Genomic DNA, 23,466 nt, shown 5'->3' with positions numbered 1-23,466 from the left:
TTGACTGTGGTAGGGTGGAACCACAACTAGAGGTCATGGGTTAAGGGTGAAAAGTGAAATTTTTTTAAGGAGAACGTGAGGGGAAACTTTACCCTGAGGGTTGTGAGAGTGGACTGAGCTGACAGCATAAGTGGTAAATCCAGGGTCGTTTTGAATGTTTGAGAAACTTGGATAGGTACATGAATGGTAGAACTATTGTCCAGGTGCAGGTCAATGAGAGTAGGAAGTTTAAATGGTTAGGCATGGACTCTATCAACACTATCAACTTGACCGGCAACTTTGAGGGATCTATGGATGTGGACCCCAAGATCCCTCTGTGCTTCCACACTGCTGAAAATCCCATTACCCTGTATTCTGCCTTCAAACTTGACCTTTCAAAGTCAATCACTTCACACTTTTCTGGATTGAACCTCATTTGCCACTTCTCAGCTCAGCTCTACATCCTGTCAATGTCCTGTTGTAACGTACGACAACCTTCATGTCATCTGCAAACTTACTAACCCACCTTTCCACTTCCTCATCCAAGAGCAGGAGTAGATCCCTGTGGAACACCACTGGTCACCGACCTCCAGGCAGAATATGAACCATCTGCTACCATCTTCTGCCTTGTGTGGGCAAGCCAATTCTGAATCCATGGCAGTTTCCCTGGATCCATCCCTCCTGAAAATTATACCCATGAAAATTATATCTATCCTTTATTAGGGGAGGATTTGAGTGCAGAAGATGCTTTACTACAGTAATGCAGGGCTTTGATGTGACTCGCCAGAATTTTCTGTCTTGGGCCAGTCTTTCGTTATCCCTCAGTATCCCAACCATCTTCTCGATGTCACCTTCCTTCCTCTCCTGGGGAGGGAGGCCTTTGGAGCTTCCGTTGACGTTTATACTGAAATGACTTTTTCATGGGATGGAATTGCTAACCCATGCCCAACCCTTGGGGACCATCCATGGCAGAGTTGGAGGGTGAAGGGAGGGCAAATGTCCACTGGCTATTGTGTGGCTGGGTATGGTACTGTTCATCTAGTTCTCTAATATAGGAAGGGTGAAACTGGCAGGAGAAGTTTACCCTGATGTTGTTTGGGATGGTTTCAGTTATGAGAAGATATTGACGAGATGGGGTTGCTTTCCTGGGAGTGGAAGAGGCTGAAAGTTGGTGAAAGAGGTATTCCAAATGATAAGTGGTATAGATGGTTGGAAATAGCTTCTCTTAGCAGAGGAGTCTAGGTTTAGAGCAGGGGTTTCCAAGCTGTGGTCCACAGATCCCTTGCACAGTGGTATTAGTCCATGACATAAAGAAGGTTGGGAACCCCTAGTTTAAAGGATATTGGAGGTGGTGGATACAGACAACTGGACAACATATAAGATGTAATTAGATGAATATTTGAATTGCCAAGGCTTGATGGTAAGTAGAATTTGTAAGAATGGTGATTTGATTGTCAGATAGACATGATGGGCCCAATGGCCTGTTTCTGTTCATATGACTGATAGATACTAATCATTCATTCTTCAATCTGACATGATAATATCCCAGGATAAATCTTCATGACCATTTTGTAACTGCATTTTAGTGATGTTCATCCTGTGATGCTGAAGGAGTTACAATTGGGAGATGTCTGATTTTGCCCATCACAGAGACTTGGCACCAATTGAAACATCAATCCTTTTGAGTTAAAGTTATGTTGAATGCAATTTCACCTTTCACCGAAAAGACGACTGCTGAAAGCAAATTTTACAACGTGTGCCAGTGATATTGAACCTGATTCTGATTCTGATGGCAGGTAGAAGGTCAGGCAAATACAAAACAATGGCAGAAAACTGGAACCGGGTTGTTTTCTCCAAATTCGGTCATGTTTCAGGATGGGGAGCTCCTTTAACAGACCCCCTTTGATATGTGTTGCAGACGAACGGCATTGGTATTTATTGGGATTCTTCTAACATGTTTATATGATCTGGGAACAGAATTAGACCATTCTGCTCATCATGTCTGCCCCACTATTCCATCAGGGCTGATTTAATTTCCCCCTTAACCCCATTCTCTTGCATTCTCCACATAACCTTTAATCCCCTGACTTATCAAGAACCTATAAGCTCTGCTTCAAAGGTACCCAAAGGCTTAGCCTCCATTGTGATCTGTGGCATGAATTCCAAAGAATCACCACACACTGGCTGAAGCAAGTCCTCCTCTATTCTGAGGCTGTGCCCTCTGGTCCTGGACTCCAGTTTACTTTACAGATATTTAAGCTATGGATTCTGAAACAGAGTAGCTTTTCAATTTGATATGATAGCAATGGCCAAGCAAGTTAGTGCTAAATCAGGTGCAGTATTGCTGACTCTTTTCTTGTTCATGTTTTAGGCATGCGCCCACATGAGTACAGGATAATAACAGTGGCCATTTTTGGTCTTGGCTGCATGCTGACATCAGTTAGTGCCTTCATGCTTTCAACGACGTTTCGATACACAGGTATCAGACCACCCTTCCCTCTAAGCTGCGCCGGTGTGTGGTTGTGCAGTTACTGAAATGCTCCCGCATACGTAGTTTTGAAATCTGTGTTAATATAATTGTGAAATATCCTGTGTTAATGAATATTATTCATACATTTTCTGAATAATAAACATACCACAACATTTACTTTGAAACATTTTAGAGCTTCAATGTATTTACATTGTCAGTGTTTCTAGAAACATAGAAAACCTACAGCACAATACAGGCCCTTCAGCCCACAATGCTGTGCCAAACATGTACCTACTTCAGAAATTACCTAGGGTTACCCTTAGGCCTCTATTTTTCTAGGCTCCATGTACGTATCCGAGAGCCTCTTAAAATATCCTATCGTATCCGCCTCCACCACTGTTGCCAACAGCCCATTCCATGCACTCACCACTCTCTGCGTAAAAAACTTACCCCGATATCTCCTCTGTACTCCCCAGCACCTTAAACCTGTGTCCTCTCATGCTAGCCATTTCAGCCCTAGGAAAAAGCCTCTGACTATCCACATGATCAATGCCTCTCATCATCTTCTACACCTCTATCAGGTCACCTCTCATCCTCCATCGCTCCAAGGAGAAAAGGCCGGATTCATTCAACCTACCTATTCTCATAATGTATGCTCCCCAATCCAGGCAACATCCTTGTAAATCTCCTCTGCACCCTTTCTATGGCTTCCACATCCTTCCTGTAGTGAGGTGACCAGAACTGAGACCAAGTGGGGTCTGACCAAAGTTCTATACAGCTGTAACATTACCTCTCGGCTCTTGAACTCAATCCCATGGCTGATGAAGGCCAATGCACCGTAACCACACAAGTCAACCTGCACAGCAGCTTTGAGTGTCCAATCAACACGGACCCCAAGATCCCTCTGATCCTCCACACTGCCAAGAGTCTTACCATTAATACTATATTCTGCCATTATATTTGACCTACCAAAATGAACCACCTCAAACTTATCTGGGTCGAACTCCATCTGCCAGTTCTGCATCCTATCAACATGCACGAAACAACGCATCCTAACGCCTTCACCGTCATTTGGGAGATTTTAACCAGGCCAGCCTGAAAAAAAAAATCACTAAGCAACTACCGTCACCAGATCATTTGCAATACCAGAAGAAACAACACACTGGACCATTGCTACACCACCATGAAGAATGCCTACTGTGTTATTCCACACCCTCACTTCAGAAGTCTGATCATCTGCCTGTACTTCTACTCCCTGAGTGTAGGCAGAGATTGAAGACCGCAGCACAAGAAGGTATGGACAAGGGAACCACAGGAGCGCCTACAGGACTGCTTTGAATCGGTGAACTGGATTGTATTCAGGGATTCATCTTTGAATCTGGATGAGTATGCTGCAGTTGTTACAGACTTTATTAAAACCTGTGTGGATGAGTGTGTGCCCACAAAGACTTATTGTACATTCTTAAACCAAAAGCCATGGATGAACTAGGAGGTACGTCGTCTGCTGAAGGCTAGATCTGTGGTATTCAAGTCTGGTGACCCAGGCCTGTACCAGAAAACCAGGTGTGATTTGCAGAGGGCTATTGCAAGGGCGAAGAGACAATTTTGAATGAGGTTGGAGGCAACATCGGATGCATGGCAACTCTGGCAGGGTCTGCAAGATATTAATTCCTGCAAAATGAAACCCAATAGCATGAATTTATTAATGATGCTTCACTACCAGATGAACTCAACACCTTCTATGCCCGCTTTGAAAGGGAGAATATAACTACAGCTGTGAAGATCCCTGCTGCACCTGATGACCCTGTGATCTCTGTCTCAGAAGCCGATGTTAGACTGTCTTTAAAGAGAGTGAACCCTCGCAAGGCGGAAGGCTCCGATGGAGTACCTGGTAAGGCTCTGAAAACCTTTGCCAACCAACTGGTGGGAGTGTGCAAGGACATTTTCAACCTCTCACTGCTACAGGTGGAAGTTTCCACTTGCTTCAAAATGGTAACAATTATACCAGTGCATAAGAATAATAATGTGGGCTGCCTTAATGACTATTGCCTGGTAGCACTTCACTAGACTGAACTCCCGCCTCAGCAAGGACCTGGATCCATTGCAATTTGCCTATCACCACAATAGGTCAACGGCAGACACAATCTCAATGGTTGAATTTCCCCATGGGGATGAATAAAGTATCTATCTATCTATCTTCACATGGCTTTAGACCACCTGGACAACACAAACACCTATGTCAAGATGCAGTTCATTGACTATAGCTCAGCATTTAATACCATCATTCCCACAATCCTGATTGAGCAGCTGCAGAACCTGGGCCTCTGTACCTCCCTCTGCAATTGGATCCTAGACTTCCTAACCGGAAGACCACAATCTGTGCGGATTGGTAATAATATCTCCTCCTCGCTGATGATCAACACTGGTGCACCTCAGGAGTGTGTGCTTAGTCCACTGCTCTACTCTCTATATACACATGACTGTGTGGGTAGGCATAGCTCAAGTACCATTTATAAATTTGCTGATGATACAACCATTGTTGGTAGAATCTCAGGTGGTGATGAGAAGGTGTACAGGAGTGAGATATGCCAACTAGTGGAGTTGTGCTGCAGCAACTTGGCACTCAATGTTAGTAGGAATAATGATTGTGGACATCAGGAAGGGTAAGATGAAGGAACACATACCAATCCTCAAAGAGGGATCCAAAGTGGAGAGAGTGAGCAGCTTCAAGTTCCTGGGTGTCATGATCTCTGAGGATCTAACCTGGTGCCAACATATCAATGTAGTTATAAAGAAGGCAAGACAGCGGCTAAACTTTATTAGGAGTTTGAAGAGATTTGGCATGTCAACAAATACACTCAAAACCTTCTATAGTTGTACCATAGAGAGGAAATTCTGACAGGCTGCATCACTGTCTGGTATGGATGGGCTACTGCACAGGACTGAAAGAAGCTGCAAAAGGTTGTAAATCTAGTCAGCTCCATCTTGGGCACCAGCCTACAAAGTACCCAGGACCTATCAGGGAGCTGAATCTCAGAAAGGCAGTGTCCATTATTAAGTACTGATCCAATTCTTCCAGTCATGTCCACTCCCCTGCCTTCTCCTCATACCCTTTGATGCCTTGGCTAATCAAGAACTTGTCTATCTCTGCCTTAACTGCACCCAATGACTTGGACTCCACAGCCACTAGTGGCAATAAATTCCACAGATTTACCACCGTCTGACTAAAGGAATTTCTCCACATCTCTGTTCTAAATGAACGTCTTTCAATCCTGAAGTCGTGCCTTCTTGTTCTGGACTCCCCTACCATGGGAAATAACTTTGCCATATCTAATCCGCTCAGGCCTTTCTATGAGATCTCCCCTCATTCTCTTGAGCTCCAGGGAATACAGCCCAAGAGCTGCCGGACGTTCCTCATACGTAACCCTTTCATTCCTGGAATCATTAACATGAATCTTCTTTGAACCCTGTCCAATGTCAGTATGTCCTTTCTAAAATAAGGAGCCCAAAACTGCACACAATACTTTAAGTGTGATCTCACTAGTGCCTGAAAGAGCCTCAACATCACATTCCTGCTCTTATATTCTACACCTCCAGAAACGAATGCCAACATTGCATTTGCCTTCTTCACCGCCGACTCAACCTGGAGGTTAACCTGTAGGGTGTCCTGCACAAGGACTCCCAAGTCCCTTTGCATCTCTGCATTTTGAATTCTCTCCCCATCTAAATAATAGTCTGCCCATTTATTTGTTCCACCAAAGTGCATGACCATACACTTTCCAACATTGTATTTCATTTGCCACTTCTTTGCGCATTCCCCTAAACTATCTAAGTCTCTCTGCAGGCTCTCTGTTTCCTCAACTCTACCCGCTCCTCCACCTAGCTTTGTATCATCGGCAAAATTAGCCACAAATCCATTAATCCCATAGTCCCATATCAATGTCAATACATTGACATACATTGTAAAAAGCAGCGGTCCCACGCTGACCCCTGTGCAACTCCACTGGTAACCGGCAGCCAGCCAGAATAGGATCCCTTTATTCCCACTCTCTGGTTTCTGCCGATCAGCCAATGCTCCACCCACACTAGTAACTACGCTGTAGTTCCATGGGCTCTTATCTTGCTAAGCAGCCTCATGTGTGGCACCTTGTCAAAGGCCTTCTGAAAATCCAAGTACATCACATCTACTACATCTCCTTTGTCTACCCTGCTTGTAATTTTCTCAAACAATTGCAGTAAGTTAGTCAGGCAGGATTTTCCTTTCAGAAAACCATGCTGGCTTTGGCCTATCTTGTCATGTGCCTCCAGGTATTCCGTAATCTCATCCCTAACAATCGATTCCACCAAATTTCCAACCACTGATGTCAGGCTATACTGATATCATACCCAAAGTAGATCATTGATATAGATGACAAATAACAATGGACACAGCACTGATCCCTGTGGCACCCCACTAGTCACAGGCCTCCACTCAGAGAAGCAATCCTCCACTACCACTCTCTGGCCTCTCCCATTGAGCCAATGTCTAATCCAATTTACTACCTCACCATGTATACCTAGCGACTGAATCTTACTAACTAACCTCCAATGTGGGACCTTGTCAAAGGCCTTACTGAAGATCATGTAGACAACATCCGCTGCCTTCCCTTCATCCACTTTCCTGGTAACCTCTTCGAAAAACTCTAATAGATTGGTTAAACATGACCTACCACGCACAAAGCCATGTTGACTCTCCCTAATAAGTCCCTGTCTATCCAAATACTTGTAGATCCTATCTCTTAGTACTCCTTCCAATAATTTACCTACTACCAACGTCAAACTTACCGGCCTATAATTTCCCAGATTACTTTTAGAGCCTTTTTTAAACAATGGAATAACATGAGCTATCCTCCAATCCTTTGGCACCTCACCCATAGATACCGACATTTTAAATATATCTGCCGGGGCCCTTGCAATTTCAACACCAGTCTCCTTCAAAGTCCGAGGGAATACCCTGTCAGGTCCTGGGGATTTATCTACTCTGATTTGCCTCTAGGTGGCAAGCATCTCCTCTTCAATCTGTATAGGTTCCATGGCCTCTCTGCTTGTTTGCCTTATTTCCATAGATTCCTTGCCAGTTTCCTTAGTAAATACAGATGAAAAAAACCCATTTAAGATCTCCCCATTTCTTTTGGCTCATCCATACATAGCCGACCACTCTGATCTTCAAGAGGACCAATTTTATCCCTTACTATCCTTTTGCTCTTAATATACCTGTAGAAGCTCTTAGGATTATCCATCACCTTGACTGCCAAAGCTACCTTATGCCTTCTTTTAGATCTCCTGATTTCTTTCTTAAGTATTTCTTGCACTTTTTATACTCCTCAAGCATCTTATTTGCTCCTTGTTGCCTATATCTGTCATACATCTCTCTCTTCTTCTTTATCAGATTTCCAATATCCCTCGAGAACCAAGGTTCCTTATTCTTATTCATTTTGCCTTTAAACAGGAACATACAAACTCTGCACTCTCAAAATTTCTCCTTTGAAGGCCTCCCATTTACCAATCACATCCTTGCCAGAGAACAACCTGTCCCAATCTACGAATTTTAGATCCTTTCTCATTTCTTCAAATTTGGCCTTTTTCCAGTTTAGAACTTCAACCCGAGGACCAGATCTATCTTTATCCATGATCAAGTTGAAACTAATGGTGTTATGGTCACTGGAACCAAAGTGTTCCTCTACACACACTTCCATCACCTGCCCTAACTCATTTCCTAATAGGAGAATCTAATATTGCATCTTCCCTAGTATTGATCTATATATACATCTATATATTGATTTAGAAAACTCATATTCAAAAAGCATAGATATGGTGTCTTTGCAACTACATGTAAGTTTAGCATTCTTGTCTCAGAGGTGCCAGAGATGCATTGTTACAAATGAGACTGGGTTCACAGCTTTTAGGAAATGCGTTGTTATGAACTCAATCCACAGTACTTTGTCAGAGAACAGAAGACTGAAGTCATTTATTTAAGTGTAAATGAATTGTCTACTCAAAACTCAATCTGACAGTCGTGAGAATACGGTGAGATGCCGATTTCACCAGACTGCAGCTTGCAAGCACTCAGTGTGGGTGGGGCCCTCGAAAATGCTACTTTTGCTACTGGGTTAATCTGGCCCTGCTTCCTGCCTGCCCTTTAAAATAATGTATGTAATTGGATCGCAACTATAATCTTTCAGCCATGATTCAGTGATGCCTACAATATCGTATCTGCAACTGTACTGCAAGTTCATCCACCTTATTCTGGACATTGCATGCATTCAAGTACAACATCTTCAGTCCTCTTAAAACATCCGATGTCCGGATTGGCTGCTGGTCAAAGTTCTTTTTTGCTATGAATTCAGACCAGCAACATTTAAGTGTGTGTAGCATTTCAAAAGTTCTTGAGCTTACCAAGGAGCTGTCAGCCTATTCCTGGCTTTGTCCAGATATTGCTTTCCTTTGTCCCTGTTTTCTCTGTAGTTTGGTTCCCATATGGTGGCTTCCCTTGGTTAAACCTCAGTTTTGGCCTTTTACATTGAACACATGAAAAAACTATGAGATACAGGATCAAAACCAGGCTATTCATCTTGGCTGTTTTATTATTCCTCTCAGCCCCAGTCTCCTACCTTCTCTCTATAAGATATAGGAGCAGAATTAAGATATAAGAGGTAGGTAGGCCTCCGTTAGTTTCGATAGACCATGGATTTGTGCCTTGGAAAGTTTCCAGGGCACAAGCCTGGGCAGGGTTTTTTTTTAATGGAAGATCGGCAGTTGCCCAAGCTGCAAGTCTCCCCTCTCCACGCCCCGATGTTATCCAAGGAAAGGGCATTGGGAACCATACAGCTTGGCACCGGTGTCGTCGCAGAGCAATGTGTGGTTAAGTGCCTTGCTCGAGGACACACACGCAGCCTCAGTCAAGGCTCGAACTAGCGACCTTCAGATCACTAAACAAACGCCTTAGCCACTTGGCCATGCGCCAACCCAATAAAAGATATAAGAGCAGAGTGAAGCTATTTGGCCCAATGATTCTGCTCCGCCATTTCATCATGGCTTTTCCATTTTCCTCTCAGGCCCAAACTCCTTCCTTTTCCTGTATCCCTTCATTCCCTGAGCAATCAACCTTAGCCTTAGATATACATAAAAACTTAACCTCCACAGATTCACTATTCATGACTACATAGAAAACATACAGCTTTGACCCACAAAGCTGTGCCGAGCATGTCCCTACCTTAGAACTAACTAGGGTTACCCATAGCTCTCTATTTTTCTAAGCTCCATTTAGCCATCCAGGAGTCTCTTAAAAGATCCTATTGTATCCACCTCCACCATTCACATGATCAATGCCTCTCATTATCTTGTACACCTCTATCAAGTCACCTCTCATCCTCCGTCACTCCAAGCAGTAAATGCTGAGTTCACTCAACCTGTTCTCATAAGGCATGCTCCCCAGTCCAGGCAACATCCTTGTAAATCTCCTCTGCACTCTTTCTATGGTTTCCATGTCTTTCCTATAGTGAGGTGACCAGAATTGAGCACAGTACTCCAAGTGGGGTCTGACTAGGGTCCTATATAGCTGCAACATTGCCTCTTGGCTCTTAAACTTGGCCAATGCCTTCTTAACCACAGTGTCAACCTGAGTAGCAGCTTTGAGTGTCCTACGGACTCAGACCCCAAGTTCCCTCTGATCCTCCACACTGCCAAGAGTCTTACTATTAATACTATTTTCTGCCATCATATTTGACCTACCAAATGAACCACTTCACACTTATCTGGGTTGAACTCCATCTGCCACTTCTCAGCCCAGTTTTACATCCTATCAATGTCCCGTTATCTCTGCCAGCCCTCCACACTATCCATAACACCCCCAACCTTTGCATCATCAACAAATTTACTAACCCATCCCTCCACTTCCTCATCCAGGTCATTTATAAAAATCACGAAGAGAAGGGATCCCAGAACAGATCCCTGAGGCCACCACTGGTCACTGGCCTCCATGCAGAATATGACCCGTCTACAACCACTCTTTGCCTTCTGTGGACAAGCCAGTTCTGGATCTACAAAGCAATGTCCCCTTGGATCCCATGCCTTGCTGAAATCCATATACACTACATCAACGTGCTTAGTCACATCCTCAAAAAATTCAATCACCCTCTTAAGGCATGACCTGCCTTTGACAAGCCACGCTGACTATTCCTAATCATATTATGCCTCTCCAAATGTTCATAAATCCTACCTCTCATGATCTTCTCCATCAACTTACCAACCACTGAAGTAAGACTCACTGGCCTATAATTTTGTGGGCTATCCCTACTCCCTTTCTTGAATAAGGAAACAACATCCACAACCCTCCAATTCTCTGCAACTCTCCCATCCTCATTGATGATGCAAAGATCATTGCCAGAGGCTCAACAATCTTCTCCCTCGCTTCTCACAGTAGCCTGGGGTACATCCCGTCTGGTCCTGGTGACTTATCCAACTCGATGCTTTCCAAAAGTTCTATCACATCCTCTTCCTTAATGTCTACATGCTCAAGCTTTTCAGTCCACTGTAAGTCATCACTACAATTGCCAAGATCCTTCTCCGTAGTGAATACTTTACTTTACTTTATTGTCACCAAACAATTGATACGAGAGCGTACAATCATCACAGCGACATTTGATTCTGCACTTCATGCTCCCTGAAGTACAAATCCAAGTAAATATAATAAAAAATTTAAATTATAAATCATAATTAGAAAATAAAAAAGGGAAAATAAGGTAGTGCAAGTTAGGTCCGGATATTTGGAAGGTACGGCCCAGATCCGGGTCAGGATCCATTCAGCAGTCTTATCGCAGTTGGAAAGAAGCTGTTCCCAAATCTGGCCATACGAATCTTCATGCTTCTGAATCTTCTCCCAGAGGGAAGAGGGACAAAAAGTGTGTTGGCTGGGTGGGTTGTGTCCCTGATTATCCTGGCAGCACTGCTCCGACAGCGTGCAGTGTAAAGTGAGTCCAAGGATGGAAGATTGGTTTGTGTGATGTGCTGGGCTATGTTCACTATCTTCTGCAGCTTCTTCCGGTCTTGGACAGGACAACTTCCATACCAGTTTGTGATGCACCCTAGAAGAATGCTTTCTACGGTGCATTTATAAAAATTAGTGAGGGTTTTAGGGGACAGGCCAAATTTCTTCAGCTTTCTCAGGAAGTAAAGGCGCTGGTGGGCCTTCTTGGCAGTGGACTCTGCTTGGTTAGACCAAGTCAGGTCATTTGTGATATTCACACCAGGAATTTAAAGCTTTTGACCTGTCCCACCTGCGTACCACCGATGTTTGTAGATGGGGTCGTGCGGTCCACTACTTCTTCTGATGTCAACAACCAATTCCTTTATCTTGCTGAAGTTGAGGGATAGGTTATTGTCTTCACACCATGCCACCAGGTTCTTAATTTCCTCTCTTTACTCCAAATACTGAAGCAAAGTATTCATTAAGTACCTCTGCTATTTACTCCGGTTCCATACACACTTTTCCATTGTCACATTTGATTGGTCCTATTCCCTCATGTCTTATCCTCTTGCTCTTCACATACTTGTAGAATGCCTTGGAGTTTTCCTTAATCCTGTCCGCCAAGGCCTTCTCATGGCCCCTTCTGGCTCTCCTAATTTCATTCTTAAACTCCTTCCTGTTAGCCTTATAATCTTATAGATTCATATTATTACCTAGTTTTTTGAACCTTTCATAAGCTCTTCTTCTGGACTAGATTTACAACAGCCTTTGAGCACCACAGATCTTGTACCCTACCATCCTTTCCATGTCTCATTGGAACGTAACTGCTCAGAACCCCACACTAATATCCCCTGAACATTTGCCTAAAGAAATTCTTCCGCATCTCTGTTCGAAATAGACATCCTTCTATTCTGAAGCTGTGCCCTCTGGTCTTAGACTCCCTCACTATACTCTCCACATCAACTCTATCGAGATCTTTAGGTTTCAATGAGATTCCCTTTCATTCTTATGAATTCCAGTAAGAACAGGACCAGAGACATCAAAAATTCCTCATATAGCAAGCTTTTCATCTGGCAAACATTTTCATGAAACTCCTCTGGATCCTCTCCAATAAGAGCACATCCTTTCTTAAATACAGGACCGAAATCTGCTCACAATACTCCAAGTGCAGTCTGACCAATGCTTTATAAATCCTCAACATATTTCTGATTTTTGTCCTGCTTGGCTCCGAGACCAATAGTCTGACCAGGTAGTGGGAATTCAGAGGTGCACTTGGAGTGGGTGAACGGTGCAGGTATATAACATTACTTTCTGCCTTAACATCAACTGTGCAGGCCCTTGAGGGAACTTTGCCACAGGTATTCAAAGCTTTTACAAGTCAGGAATGTTGACCATCATGTTGTCTAGTACATGTAGTTTCCATAAGGTAAGCGAGAGACGCTGTTTGAAGAGCCCTGCAATTCCTTTATATAAACATGGTGATGCTAATTTGATGCTGCACAGAGTTGTGTACCTCTGGACGTAATGCATTTGCTTTCTCTAGATAAGAAAACACAGAAATTCATGATCGTTCTGACTCTGCTGTTCCTGATGGGTTCACTAACGCTTCTTCTGCTGGCCACCATTTTATGGATTGTAACAGATGGTAATTACCCTGACTTTTAAATATAAAGACCCACCTTGGCCTACAGAGAAAATTAAAATCAATAATGGTTTAAATGACAGGGGATGTAACAATGCCTGAAAAAAAAAGCATCAGCTGTGAGGGCTGAGAGCAGTTCAGATTTCAGCAAGGAAAACACCATGCGTTTGATTAAGAGATGACAACAGGTGCAGGCAAATAAACATGCAAGGAATATCGACACACATTAAAGGTTCTGAAATTCAACAAAAGAAAGACACCACAAGAAGAAGGTGGATAAAGGAGGACAAGCTGGCAGGTCAGTGTGGTGGGGGGGGGGGTGGAAATCAAGTGAGAAACTGGGAGGAGACAGGTAAAACCAGGTGAGTGTGGGAGGGGGATGAGGAGTAACTGGGAATTGACAGGTAAACAAGGTGAGTGTGGGATGGGGATGAAGTGAGAAACTGGGAATTGACAGGTAAACAAGGTGAGTGTGGGATGGGGATGAAGTGAGAAACTGGGAATTGACAGGTAAACAAGGTGAGTGTGGGAGGGGGATGAAGTGAGAAACTAGGAATTGACAGGTAAACAAGGTGAGTGTGGGAGGGGATTGAAGTGAGAAACTGGGAATTGACAGGTAAACCAGGTGAGTGTGGGATGGGGATGAAGTGAGAAACTGGGAATTGACAGGTAAACAAGGTGAGTGTGGGAGGGGATTGAAGTGAGAAACTGGGAGGAGACAGGTAAACAAGGTGAGTGTGGGATGGGGATGAGGAGAAACTGGGAAATTGACAGGTAAACAAGGTGAGTGTGGGATGGGGATGAAGTGAGAAACTGGGAATTGACAGGTAAACAAGGTGAGTGTGGGATGGGAATGAAGTGAGAAACTGGGAATTGACAGGTAAACAAGGTGAGTGTGGGATGGGAATGAAGTGAGAAACTGGGAATTGACAGGTAAACCAGGTGAGTGTGGGAGGGGATTGAAGTGAGAAACTGGGAGGAGACAGGTAAAACCAGGTGAGTGTGGGAGGGGGATGAGGAGTAACTGGGAATTGACAGGTAAACAAGGTGAGTGTGGGATGGGGATGAAGTGAGAAACTGGGAATTGACAGGTAAACAAGGTGAGTGTGGGATGGGGATGAAGTGAGAAACTGGGAATTGACAGGTAAACAAGGTGAGTGTGGGATGGGGATGAAGTGAGAAACTGGGAATTGACAGGTAAACCAGGTGAGTGTGGGATGGGGATGAAGTGAGAAACTGGGAATTGACAGGTAAACAAGGTGAGTGTGGGAGGGGGATGAAGTGAGAAACTAGGAATTGACAGGTAAACAAGGTGAGTGTGGGAGGGGATTGAAGTGAGAAACTGGGAATTGACAGGTAAACCAGGTGAGTGTGGGATGGGGATGAAGTGAGAAACTGGGAATTGACAGGTAAACAAGGTGAGTGTGGGAGGGGATTGAAGTGAGAAACTGGGAGGAGACAGGTAAACAAGGTGAGTGTGGGATGGGGATGAGGAGAAACTGGGAAATTGACAGGTAAACAAGCTGAGTGTGGGATGGGGATGAAGTGAGAAACTGGGAATTGACAGGTAAACAAGGTGAGTGTGGGATGGGAATGAAGTGAGAAACTGGGAATTGACAGGTAAACAAGGTGAGTGTGGGATGGGAATGAAGTGAGAAACTGGGAATTGACAGGTAAACCAGGTGAGTGTGGGATGGGGATGAAGTGAGAAACTGGGAATTGACAGGTAAACAAGGTGAGTGTGGGAGGGGATTGAAGTGAGAAACTGGGAGGAGACAGGTAAACAAGGTGAGTGTGGGATGGGGATGAGGAGAAACTGGGAAATTGACAGGTAAACAAGGTGAGTGTGGGATGGGGATGAAGTGAGAAACTGGGAATTGACAGGTAAACAAGGTGAGTGTGGGATGGGGATGAGGAGAAACTGGGAAATTGACAGGTAAACAAGGTGAGTGTGGGAGGGGGATGAAGTGAGAAACTGGGAATTGACAGGTAAACCAGGTGAGTGTGGGATGGGGATGAAGTGAGAAACTGGGAATTGACAGGTAAACAAGGTGAGTGTGGGATGGGGATGAAGTGAGAAACTGGGAATTGACAGGTAAACAAGGTGAGTGTGGGATGGGGATGAGGAGAAACTGGGAAATTGACAGGTAAACAAGGTGAGTGTGGGAGGGGGATGAAGTGAGAAACTGGGAATTGACAGGTAAACCAGGTGAGTGTGGAATGGGGATGAAGTGAGAAACTGGGAATTGACAGGTAAACAAGGTGAGTGTGTGAGGGGGATGAAGTGAGAAACTGGGAATTGACAGGTAAACAAGGTGAGTGTGGGATGGGGATGAAGTGAGAAACTGGGAATTGACAGGTAAACAAGGTGAGTGTGGGAGGGGGATGAAGTGAGAAACTAGGAATTGACAGGTAAACAAGGTGAGTGTGGGAGGGGATTGAAGTGAGAAACTGGGAGGAGACAGGTAAACAAGGTGAGTGTGGGATGGGGATGAAGTGAGAAACTGGGAATTGACAGGTAAACCAGGTGAGTGTGGGATGGGGATGAAGTGAGAAACTGGGAATTGACAGGTAAACAAGGTGAGTGTGGGATGGGGATGAGGAGAAACTGGGAAATTGACAGGTAAACAAGGTGAGTGTGGGATGGGGATGAAGTGAGAAACTGGGAATTGACAGGTAAACAAGGTGAGTGTGGGATGGGGATGAAGTGAGAAACTGGGAATTGACAGGTAAACAAGGTGAGTGTGGGATGGGGATGAGGAGAAACTGGGAAATTGACAGGTAAACAAGGTGAGTGTGGGAGGGGGATGAAGTGAGAAACTGGGAATTGACAGGTAAACCAGGTGAGTGTGGGATGGGGATGAAGTGAGAAACTGGGAATTGACAGGTAAACAAGGTGAGTGTGGGATGGGGATGAAGTGAGAAACTGGGAATTGACAGGTAAACAAGGTGAGTGTGGGATGGGGATGAGGAGAAACTGGGAAATTGACAGGTAAACAAGGTGAGTGTGGGAGGGGGATGAAGTGAGAAACTGGGAATTGACAGGTAAACCAGGTGAGTGTGGAATGGGGATGAAGTGAGAAACTGGGAATTGACAGGTAAACAAGGTGAGTGTGTGAGGGGGATGAAGTGAGAAACTGGGAATTGACAGGTAAACAAGGTGAGTGTGGGATGGGGATGAGGAGAAACTGGGAAATTGACAGGTAAACAAGGTGAGTGTGGGATGGGGATGAAGTGAGAAACTGGGAATTGACAGGTAAACAAGGTGAGTGTGGGATGGGGATGAAGTGAGAAACTGGGAATTGACAGGTAAACAAGGTGAGTGTGGGATGGGGATGAGGAGAAACTGGGAATTGACAGGTAAACAAGGTGAGTGTGGGATGGGGATGAGGAGAAACTGGGAATTGACAGGTAAACCAGGTGAGTGTGGGATGGGGATGAAGTGAGAAACTGGGAGGAGACAGGTAAACCAGGTGAGTGTGGGAGGCGGATGAAGTGAGAAACTGGGAGGAGACAGGTAAACCAGGTGAGTGTGGGATGGGGATGAAGTGAGAAACTGGGAGGAGACAGGTAAACAAGGTGAGTGTGGGATGGGGATGAAGTGAGAAACTGGGAGGAGACAGGTAAACCAGGTGAGTGTGGGAGGGGGATGAAGTGAGAAACTGGGAATTGACAGGTAAACCAGGTGAGTGTGGGATGGGGATGAAGTGAGAAACTGGGAGGAGACAGGTAAACAAGGTGAGTGTGGGATGGGGATGAAGTGAGAAACTGGGAGGAGACAGGTAAACAAGGTGAGTGTGGGAGGGGGATGAAGTGAGAAACTGGGAATTGACAGGTAAACAAGGTGAGTGTGGGATGGGGATGAAGTGAGAAACTGGGAGGAGACAGGTAAACAAGGTGAGTGTGGGAGGGGGATGAAGTGAGAAACTGGGAGGAGACAGGTAAACAAGGTGAGTGTGGGAGGGGGATGAAGTGAGAAAATGGGAGGAGACAGGTAAACAAGGTGAGTGTGGGAGGGGGATGAAGTGAGAAACTGGGAGGAGACAGGTAAACAAGGTGAGTGTGGGATGGGGATGAAGTGAGAAACTGGGAGGAGACAGGTAAACAAGGTGAGTGTGGGATGGGGATGAAGTGAGAAACTGGGAGGAGACAGGTAAACAAGGTGAGTGTGGGAGGGGGATGAAGTGAGAAACTGGGAGGAGACAGGTAAACAAGGTGAGTGTGGGATGGGGATGAAGTGAGAAACTGGGAGGAGACAGGTAAACAAGGTGAGTGTGGGATGGGGATGAAGTGAGAAACTGGGAGGAGACAGGTAATCCAGGTGAGTGTGGGATGGGGATGAAGTGAGAAACTGGGAGGAGACAGGTAATCCAGGTGAGTGTGGGATGGGGATGAAGTGAGAAACTGGGAGGAGACAGGTAAACAAGGTGAGTGTGGGATGGGGATGAAGTGAGAAACTGGGAGGAGACAGGTAATCCAGGTGAGTGTGGGATGGGGATGAAGTGAGAAACTGGGAGGAGACAGGTAAACAAGGTGAGTGTGGGATGGGGATGAAGTGAGAAACTGGGAGGAGACAGGTAATCCAGGTGAGTGTGGGATGGGGATGAAGTGAGAAACTGGGAGGAGACAGGTAATCCAGGTGAGTGTGGGATGGGGATGAAGTGAGAAACTGGGAGGAGACAGGTAATCCAGGTGAGTGTGGGATGGGGATGAAGTGAGAAACTGGGAGGAGACAGGTAATCCAGGTGAGTGTGGGATGGGGATGAGGAGTAACTGGGAAATTGACAGGTAAACAAGGTGAGTGTGGGATGGGGATGAAGTGAGAAACTGGGAGGAGACAGGTAATCCAGGTGAGTGTGGGATGGGGATGAAGTGAGAAACTGGGAGGAGACAGGTAATCCAGGTGAGTGTGGGATGGGGATGAGGAGTAACTGGGAAATTGACAGGTAAACAAGGTGAGTGTGGGATGGGGATGAAGTGAGAAACTGGGAGGAGACAGGTAATCCAGGTGAGTGTGGGATGGGGATGAAGTGAGAAACTGGGAGGAGACAGGTAATCCAGGTGAGTGTGGGATGGGGATGAAGTGAGAAACTGGGAGGAGACAGGTAATCCAGGTGAGTGTGGGATGGGGATGAAGTGAGAAACTGGGAGGAGACAGGTAATCCAGGTGAGTGTGGGATGGGGATGAGGAGTAACTGGGAAATTGACAGGTAAACAAGGTGAGTGTGGGATGGGGATGAAGTGAGAAACTGGGAGGAGACAGGTAATCCAGGTGAGTGTGGGATGGGGATGAAGTGAGAAACTGGGAGGAGACAGGTAATCCAGGTGAGTGTGGGATGGGGATGAAGTGAGAAACTGGGAGGAGACAGGTAATCCAGGTGAGTGTGGGATGGGGATGAAGTGAGAAACTGGGAGGAGACAGGTAATCCAGGTGAGTGTGGGATGGGGATGAAGTGAGAAACTGGGAGGAGACAGGTAATCCAGGTGAGTGTGGGATGGGGATGAGGAGTAACTGGGAAATTGACAGGTAAACAAGGTGAGTGTGGGATGGGGATGAAGTGAGAAACTGGGAGGAGACAGGTAATCCAGGTGAGTGTGGGATGGGGATGAAGTGAGAAACTGGGAGGAGACAGGTAATCCAGGTGAGTGTGGGATGGGGATGAGGAGTAACTGGGAAATTGACAGGTAAACAAGGTGAGTGTGGGATGGGGATGAAGTGAGAAACTGGGAGGAGACAGGTAATCCAGGTGAGTGTGGGATGGGGATGAAGTGAGAAACTGGGAGGAGACAGGTAATCCAGGTGAGTGTGGGATGGGGATGAAGTGAGAAACTGGGAGGAGACAGGTAATCCAGGTGAGTGTGGGATGGGGATGAAGTGAGAAACTGGGAGGAGACAGGTAATCCAGGTGAGTGTGGGATGGGGATGAGGAGTAACTGGGAAATTGACAGGTAAACAAGGTGAGTGTGGGATGGGGATGAAGTGAGAAACTGGGAGGAGACAGGTAATCCAGGTGAGTGTGGGATGGGGATGAAGTGAGAAACTGGGAGGAGACAGGTAATCCAGGTGAGTGTGGGATGGGGATGAGGAGTAACTGGGAAATTGACAGGTAAACAAGGTGAGTGTGGGATGGGGATGAAGTGAGAAACTGGGAGGAGACAGGTAAACCAGGTGAGTGTGAAAGAGGGTTAAAAGTCTGCAAGGGTAAAAGGATGGTGATGGCAGTTATATACAGGCCTCCCAACAGTGGCTGGGATGTGGACCATAGATTACAACAGGTAATAGAAAAGGCTTGTCAGAAGGGCAATGTTATGGTAATCATGGGAGGTTTTAACATGCAGGTTGATTGGGAAAATAGGGTTAGTAATGGATCTCAGTAGAGTGTGTTTGTTGAATGCCTAAGAGATGGGTTTTTAGAGCATTTTCTCATTGAGCCAACTAGGGGATCAGCTATCCTGGATTAGTGTTATGTAATGAACTGGAGGTGATTAGGGAGCTTAAGGTAAAAGAACCTTTAAGAAATTAAAATTGAAATAATCTTGAAAGGGAGAAAGTAAAGTCTGAAGTTGCAGTTTTTCAGAGGAGAAAGGGAAATTACAGTGGTATGAGAGAGGAGTTGGCCAAAATAAATTGGAAGGAGCTGCTAGCAGTGATGACAGCAGAGCAGCAATGGTGAGTGTTTCTGGGAGAAAATGAGGAAAGTGTAGGACATGTGTATTCCAAAATTGAAGAAATACTCAAATAGTAAAACAGTGCAACCATGGTGACAAGGGAGGTCCAGGACATTTTAAAAGCAAAAGAAAGGGCATACTACAAAGGAAAAATTAGTGAGAAGATCAAGGATTGGGATGTTTTAAAAAATCTAGAGAGCAACTAAAAAAATCATTAGAAGGGAAAAGATGGAATATTAAAGCAAGCTAGCAAATAATATCAAAGTGGATAGTAAAAGTTTTTTCCAAATATGTTAAAAATAAAAGAGAAATTAGATTCAGATTCTTGCTCACAAGAATGTGAGTGGATATAGGATCGCTAGAAAATGGAAACTGCAGGAGAAGTAATAACGGGGGACAAGGAAATGGCTGATGAACTAAATGAGTATTTTGCATCAGTCTTCACTGTGGAAGACACTAGCAGTATGCCAGATGTAGTGTGTGAGGGAAGAGAAGAGGGTGCAGTTACTGTTACAAGAGAGAAGGTGCTCAAAAAGCTGAAAGACCTAAAGGTACATAAGTCACCTGGACCAGAGGAACTGCACCCTAGGGTTCTGAAAGAGGTAGTGTTAGTGGTGGCATTAGAAATGATCTTTCAAAAAAATCACTGGTCTCTGGCATGGTGCCAGATGACTGATAAGTTGCAAATATCACTCCACTCTTTAAGAAAGGAGGAAGGCAGCAGAAAGGAAATTATAGACCAGTTAGCCTGACCTCAGTGGTTGGGAAGATGTTGGAGTTAATTGTTAAGGATGAGGTTATGGAGTACTTGGTGACACAGGACAAGATAGGACAAAGTCAGCATGGTTTCCTTCAGGTAAAATCCCGCCTGACGAACCTGTTGGAATTCTTTGAGGAGATTACAAGTAGGATAGATAAAGGGGATGCAGTGGATGTTGTATATTTGAACTTTCAGAAGGCCTTTGACAAGGTGAACACATGAAGCTGCTTACCAAGTTAAGAGCCCATGGTATTACAGGAAAGTTAGTTAACATTGTTAGAGCATTGGCTGATTGGTAGGAGGCAGTGAGTGGGAATAAAAGGATCCTTTTCTGGTTGGCTGCCAGTGACTAGTGGTGTTCCGGAGAGGTCAGTGTTGGAACTATTTCTTTTTATGCTGTATATCAAAGATTTAAATGGTTGAATAAATGGCTTTGTTGCCAAGTTTGCAGATGATACGAAGATTGGTGGAGGGGCAGGTAGTGTTGAGGAAACAGGTAGGATGCAGAAGGACTTAGACAGATTAGGAGAATGGGCAACTAAGTGGCAAATGAAATACAATGTTTGATTTTACAAATGCTTGATTGCACTTTGGTAGTAGAAATAAATGTGTGAACTATTTTCTAAATGGGGAGAAAATACAGGTAATTTCCAGTACACAAGTGTAAATGAGAACAAAGTAATTGTTACTCCTGATCTGCTGTAGCCCAAAAACCCCAATGAGACTGTGGGAGGAAACTGGGGTTCCTGGGGAATGGTGATGCCGGAAAGAGTGATGCAGGAATTGAACTCAGAACACCAGAATGCCCTGAGCTGTACTAGTGTCACACTAACTGTGGTGCCCCAAAGGATAAAGAGCATGATAATAAAAACAAAACACAATAAAACAGTTACATAAAACAAAGTTAAAAACAAGAGAGAATCTGCAGATGCTGGAAATCCAAGCAACACACACAAAATGCTGGAGGAACTCAGCGGGCCAGGCAGCGTGTGTGGGAAATATATAGTTGGTGTGTCGGGCTGAGACCCATCAGCAGGATGAAGTTAAAATGGATTTCTGAAACTGAAAGATGTTCATGAAATCTACTATAGCTTTTTAGAAGATGTATCTGGCAGATAAATAAGGAAATGTGACTCCAGTAATTCCCATCTTCTGCAGGTTGGGATATTGAGCCTGTGTTTCTGCTACTCTTTTCGCTGATCTTTATGCTCATATCTGTGGCAACATTTACTGGAAAATTGATGGGTCGATGTCCGCATCTTTGGTCGAATAGCTGTAAGTCTCATTTTTGTCTTTTGAGTCTGTGATTGGCAGATTATCCTCTTTCTTATCGGAAAGATTTCCAGGAGAGGTTGTTTTTAATGCAGCCATCGCTCTTTGATCTGAGATGGTGCAGATATAGGCCCTTACTGCCCATTTTGTCCTACACCAATCCCACAACCTGTGACCTTTTAAAAGCTGTTCACTCTCATCTGCACAATCTAATGGAAATCTTCACTGCATTAGCATCACAGGCAAACAGCATCAGTTTTCACAAGAAAAATAGATTAGAGCAAACCAAACTCGATTTTAGTGAAAAGTGCCCATGGTGTTGCTACTCCATTCCCCGTCAAGTACCTGTCTAAATGCCTTCTAAATGTTGTAATAGTATGTGCCTTCGCTCTGTCCTCCATCAGCTTATTCCACTTAGTCATCACCCTTCTCCTCTCCTCACTCTGGGCTTTCTAGTTTGACACTCCCCTGCCCTAAAAATGATTCTCTCTGGAACTAGGAGGGTGATGGACGGTGCCCACTCTGCCTCCTACATTCATAAACCCAACATATCTTGTCTCTCTTTATAACTACATCACAGGCTGCACCCTGGTAGATTTCTCCCATACTCTTTCTATTTTGATCACTACCTATGCCACAAAGTTGCCTTTCTCTTCTATAGCTGCTCTAAAAAGCTATTCTGTAGTCATTCTCCAAAGTCCCTCTCTTGGGAAAATTCATAGAGAGAACATACAAAATCCTTGCAAATTGTGGCGGAATTGAACATGGGTTGCTGGAATTTTGATATCATCATGCTAATCGCTATGCTACCTTACCACCCCCTAATGCTACAGAAAGCTGGTGTACCCTACTTTGGTTTTGTGTTTGTTTAAATGTTCCAGTCCTGTACTCTACTCTCCTTTTTTTCCTTGGTATGATTGAACTATCTCTGATGTCACGTTTGCACTGTTAAGTGCTGAAGTGTGGTCTGCTATACTTATATGAAGGGATCAGTTCAGCAAGGTTCAAAGTAAATTGAAATTTTGTCATCGAAGTACCTGTATGTCACCACACACAATGCTGAGATTGATTGACCTGCAGGCTCACTCAGCAAATCTACGCACTGGTGACTATAACAGTTTCGTGCCCTTTGAGATCTTGTCTGCTGTGCTGTGAAGTATTTTTATTTTAGCAGGTTTCTGCAAAAGCAGCATGTCTTGTTAGTAAGAGTGTTTTGGCTTCAGCTAAAGATAAGGAACATTTGCTATGAAACATTTGAGGGGGGAGGGGGAAATTACAGTTGTACTTAATATTTGCTTAAATTTCTTAAAAGAAAAAAAAGAAAGAAAAGAAAAAAGAAAAGAAACATTTGAGAGAGATGGGTGGAATCTGGTTTCTGAAGGACAGTAGTCTGGTTTGGGGTCTTTTGTGAGGAGGTGCGGAACAGAAGATGCCCGAAGGATTCAACCAAAGGGGAGACCTAATTGTGCAGACAAACAATTGAATGGATGAAGAGCCAACACTCCTGAGTTAGCCAGTTCACTTGAAATGGTCTTCAAGGGAATTGAACTATGGCTGGTATCCTTAGTGCAGAACATGGGTTCAGCGTGAGTAAGTGCAGAACATGGGTTCAGCGTCAGTAAGTGCAGAACATGGGTTCAGCGTAAGTAAGTGCAGAACATGGGTTCAGC

General features: G+C 44.6%; 1 protein-coding gene across 4 annotated transcripts in view; it reads left to right on the top strand.

Annotated features, from left to right (window-relative positions):
* Positions 1 to 23,466, top strand: part of LOC140719121 (uncharacterized) — a 61,450-nt gene that overhangs the window by 8,930 nt on the left and 29,054 nt on the right. For all 4 annotated transcript variants that reach the window (XM_073033539.1, XM_073033531.1, XM_073033523.1 and 1 more), the window contains 3 exons: positions 2,351 to 2,458; positions 12,997 to 13,098; positions 21,683 to 21,799. In XM_073033539.1, coding sequence (XP_072889640.1) covers positions 2,351 to 2,458; positions 12,997 to 13,098; positions 21,683 to 21,799 — 327 coding nt within the window. The remainder of the gene's footprint in view (positions 1 to 2,350; positions 2,459 to 12,996; positions 13,099 to 21,682; positions 21,800 to 23,466) is intronic.

This window comes from Hemitrygon akajei, chromosome 2 (assembly GCF_048418815.1).
Source record: "Hemitrygon akajei chromosome 2, sHemAka1.3, whole genome shotgun sequence".
Taxonomy (NCBI): domain Eukaryota; kingdom Metazoa; phylum Chordata; class Chondrichthyes; order Myliobatiformes; family Dasyatidae; genus Hemitrygon; species Hemitrygon akajei.
Note: the sequence above shows the minus strand (reverse complement) of the source record. Positions and strands in the feature narration are given on the sequence as shown.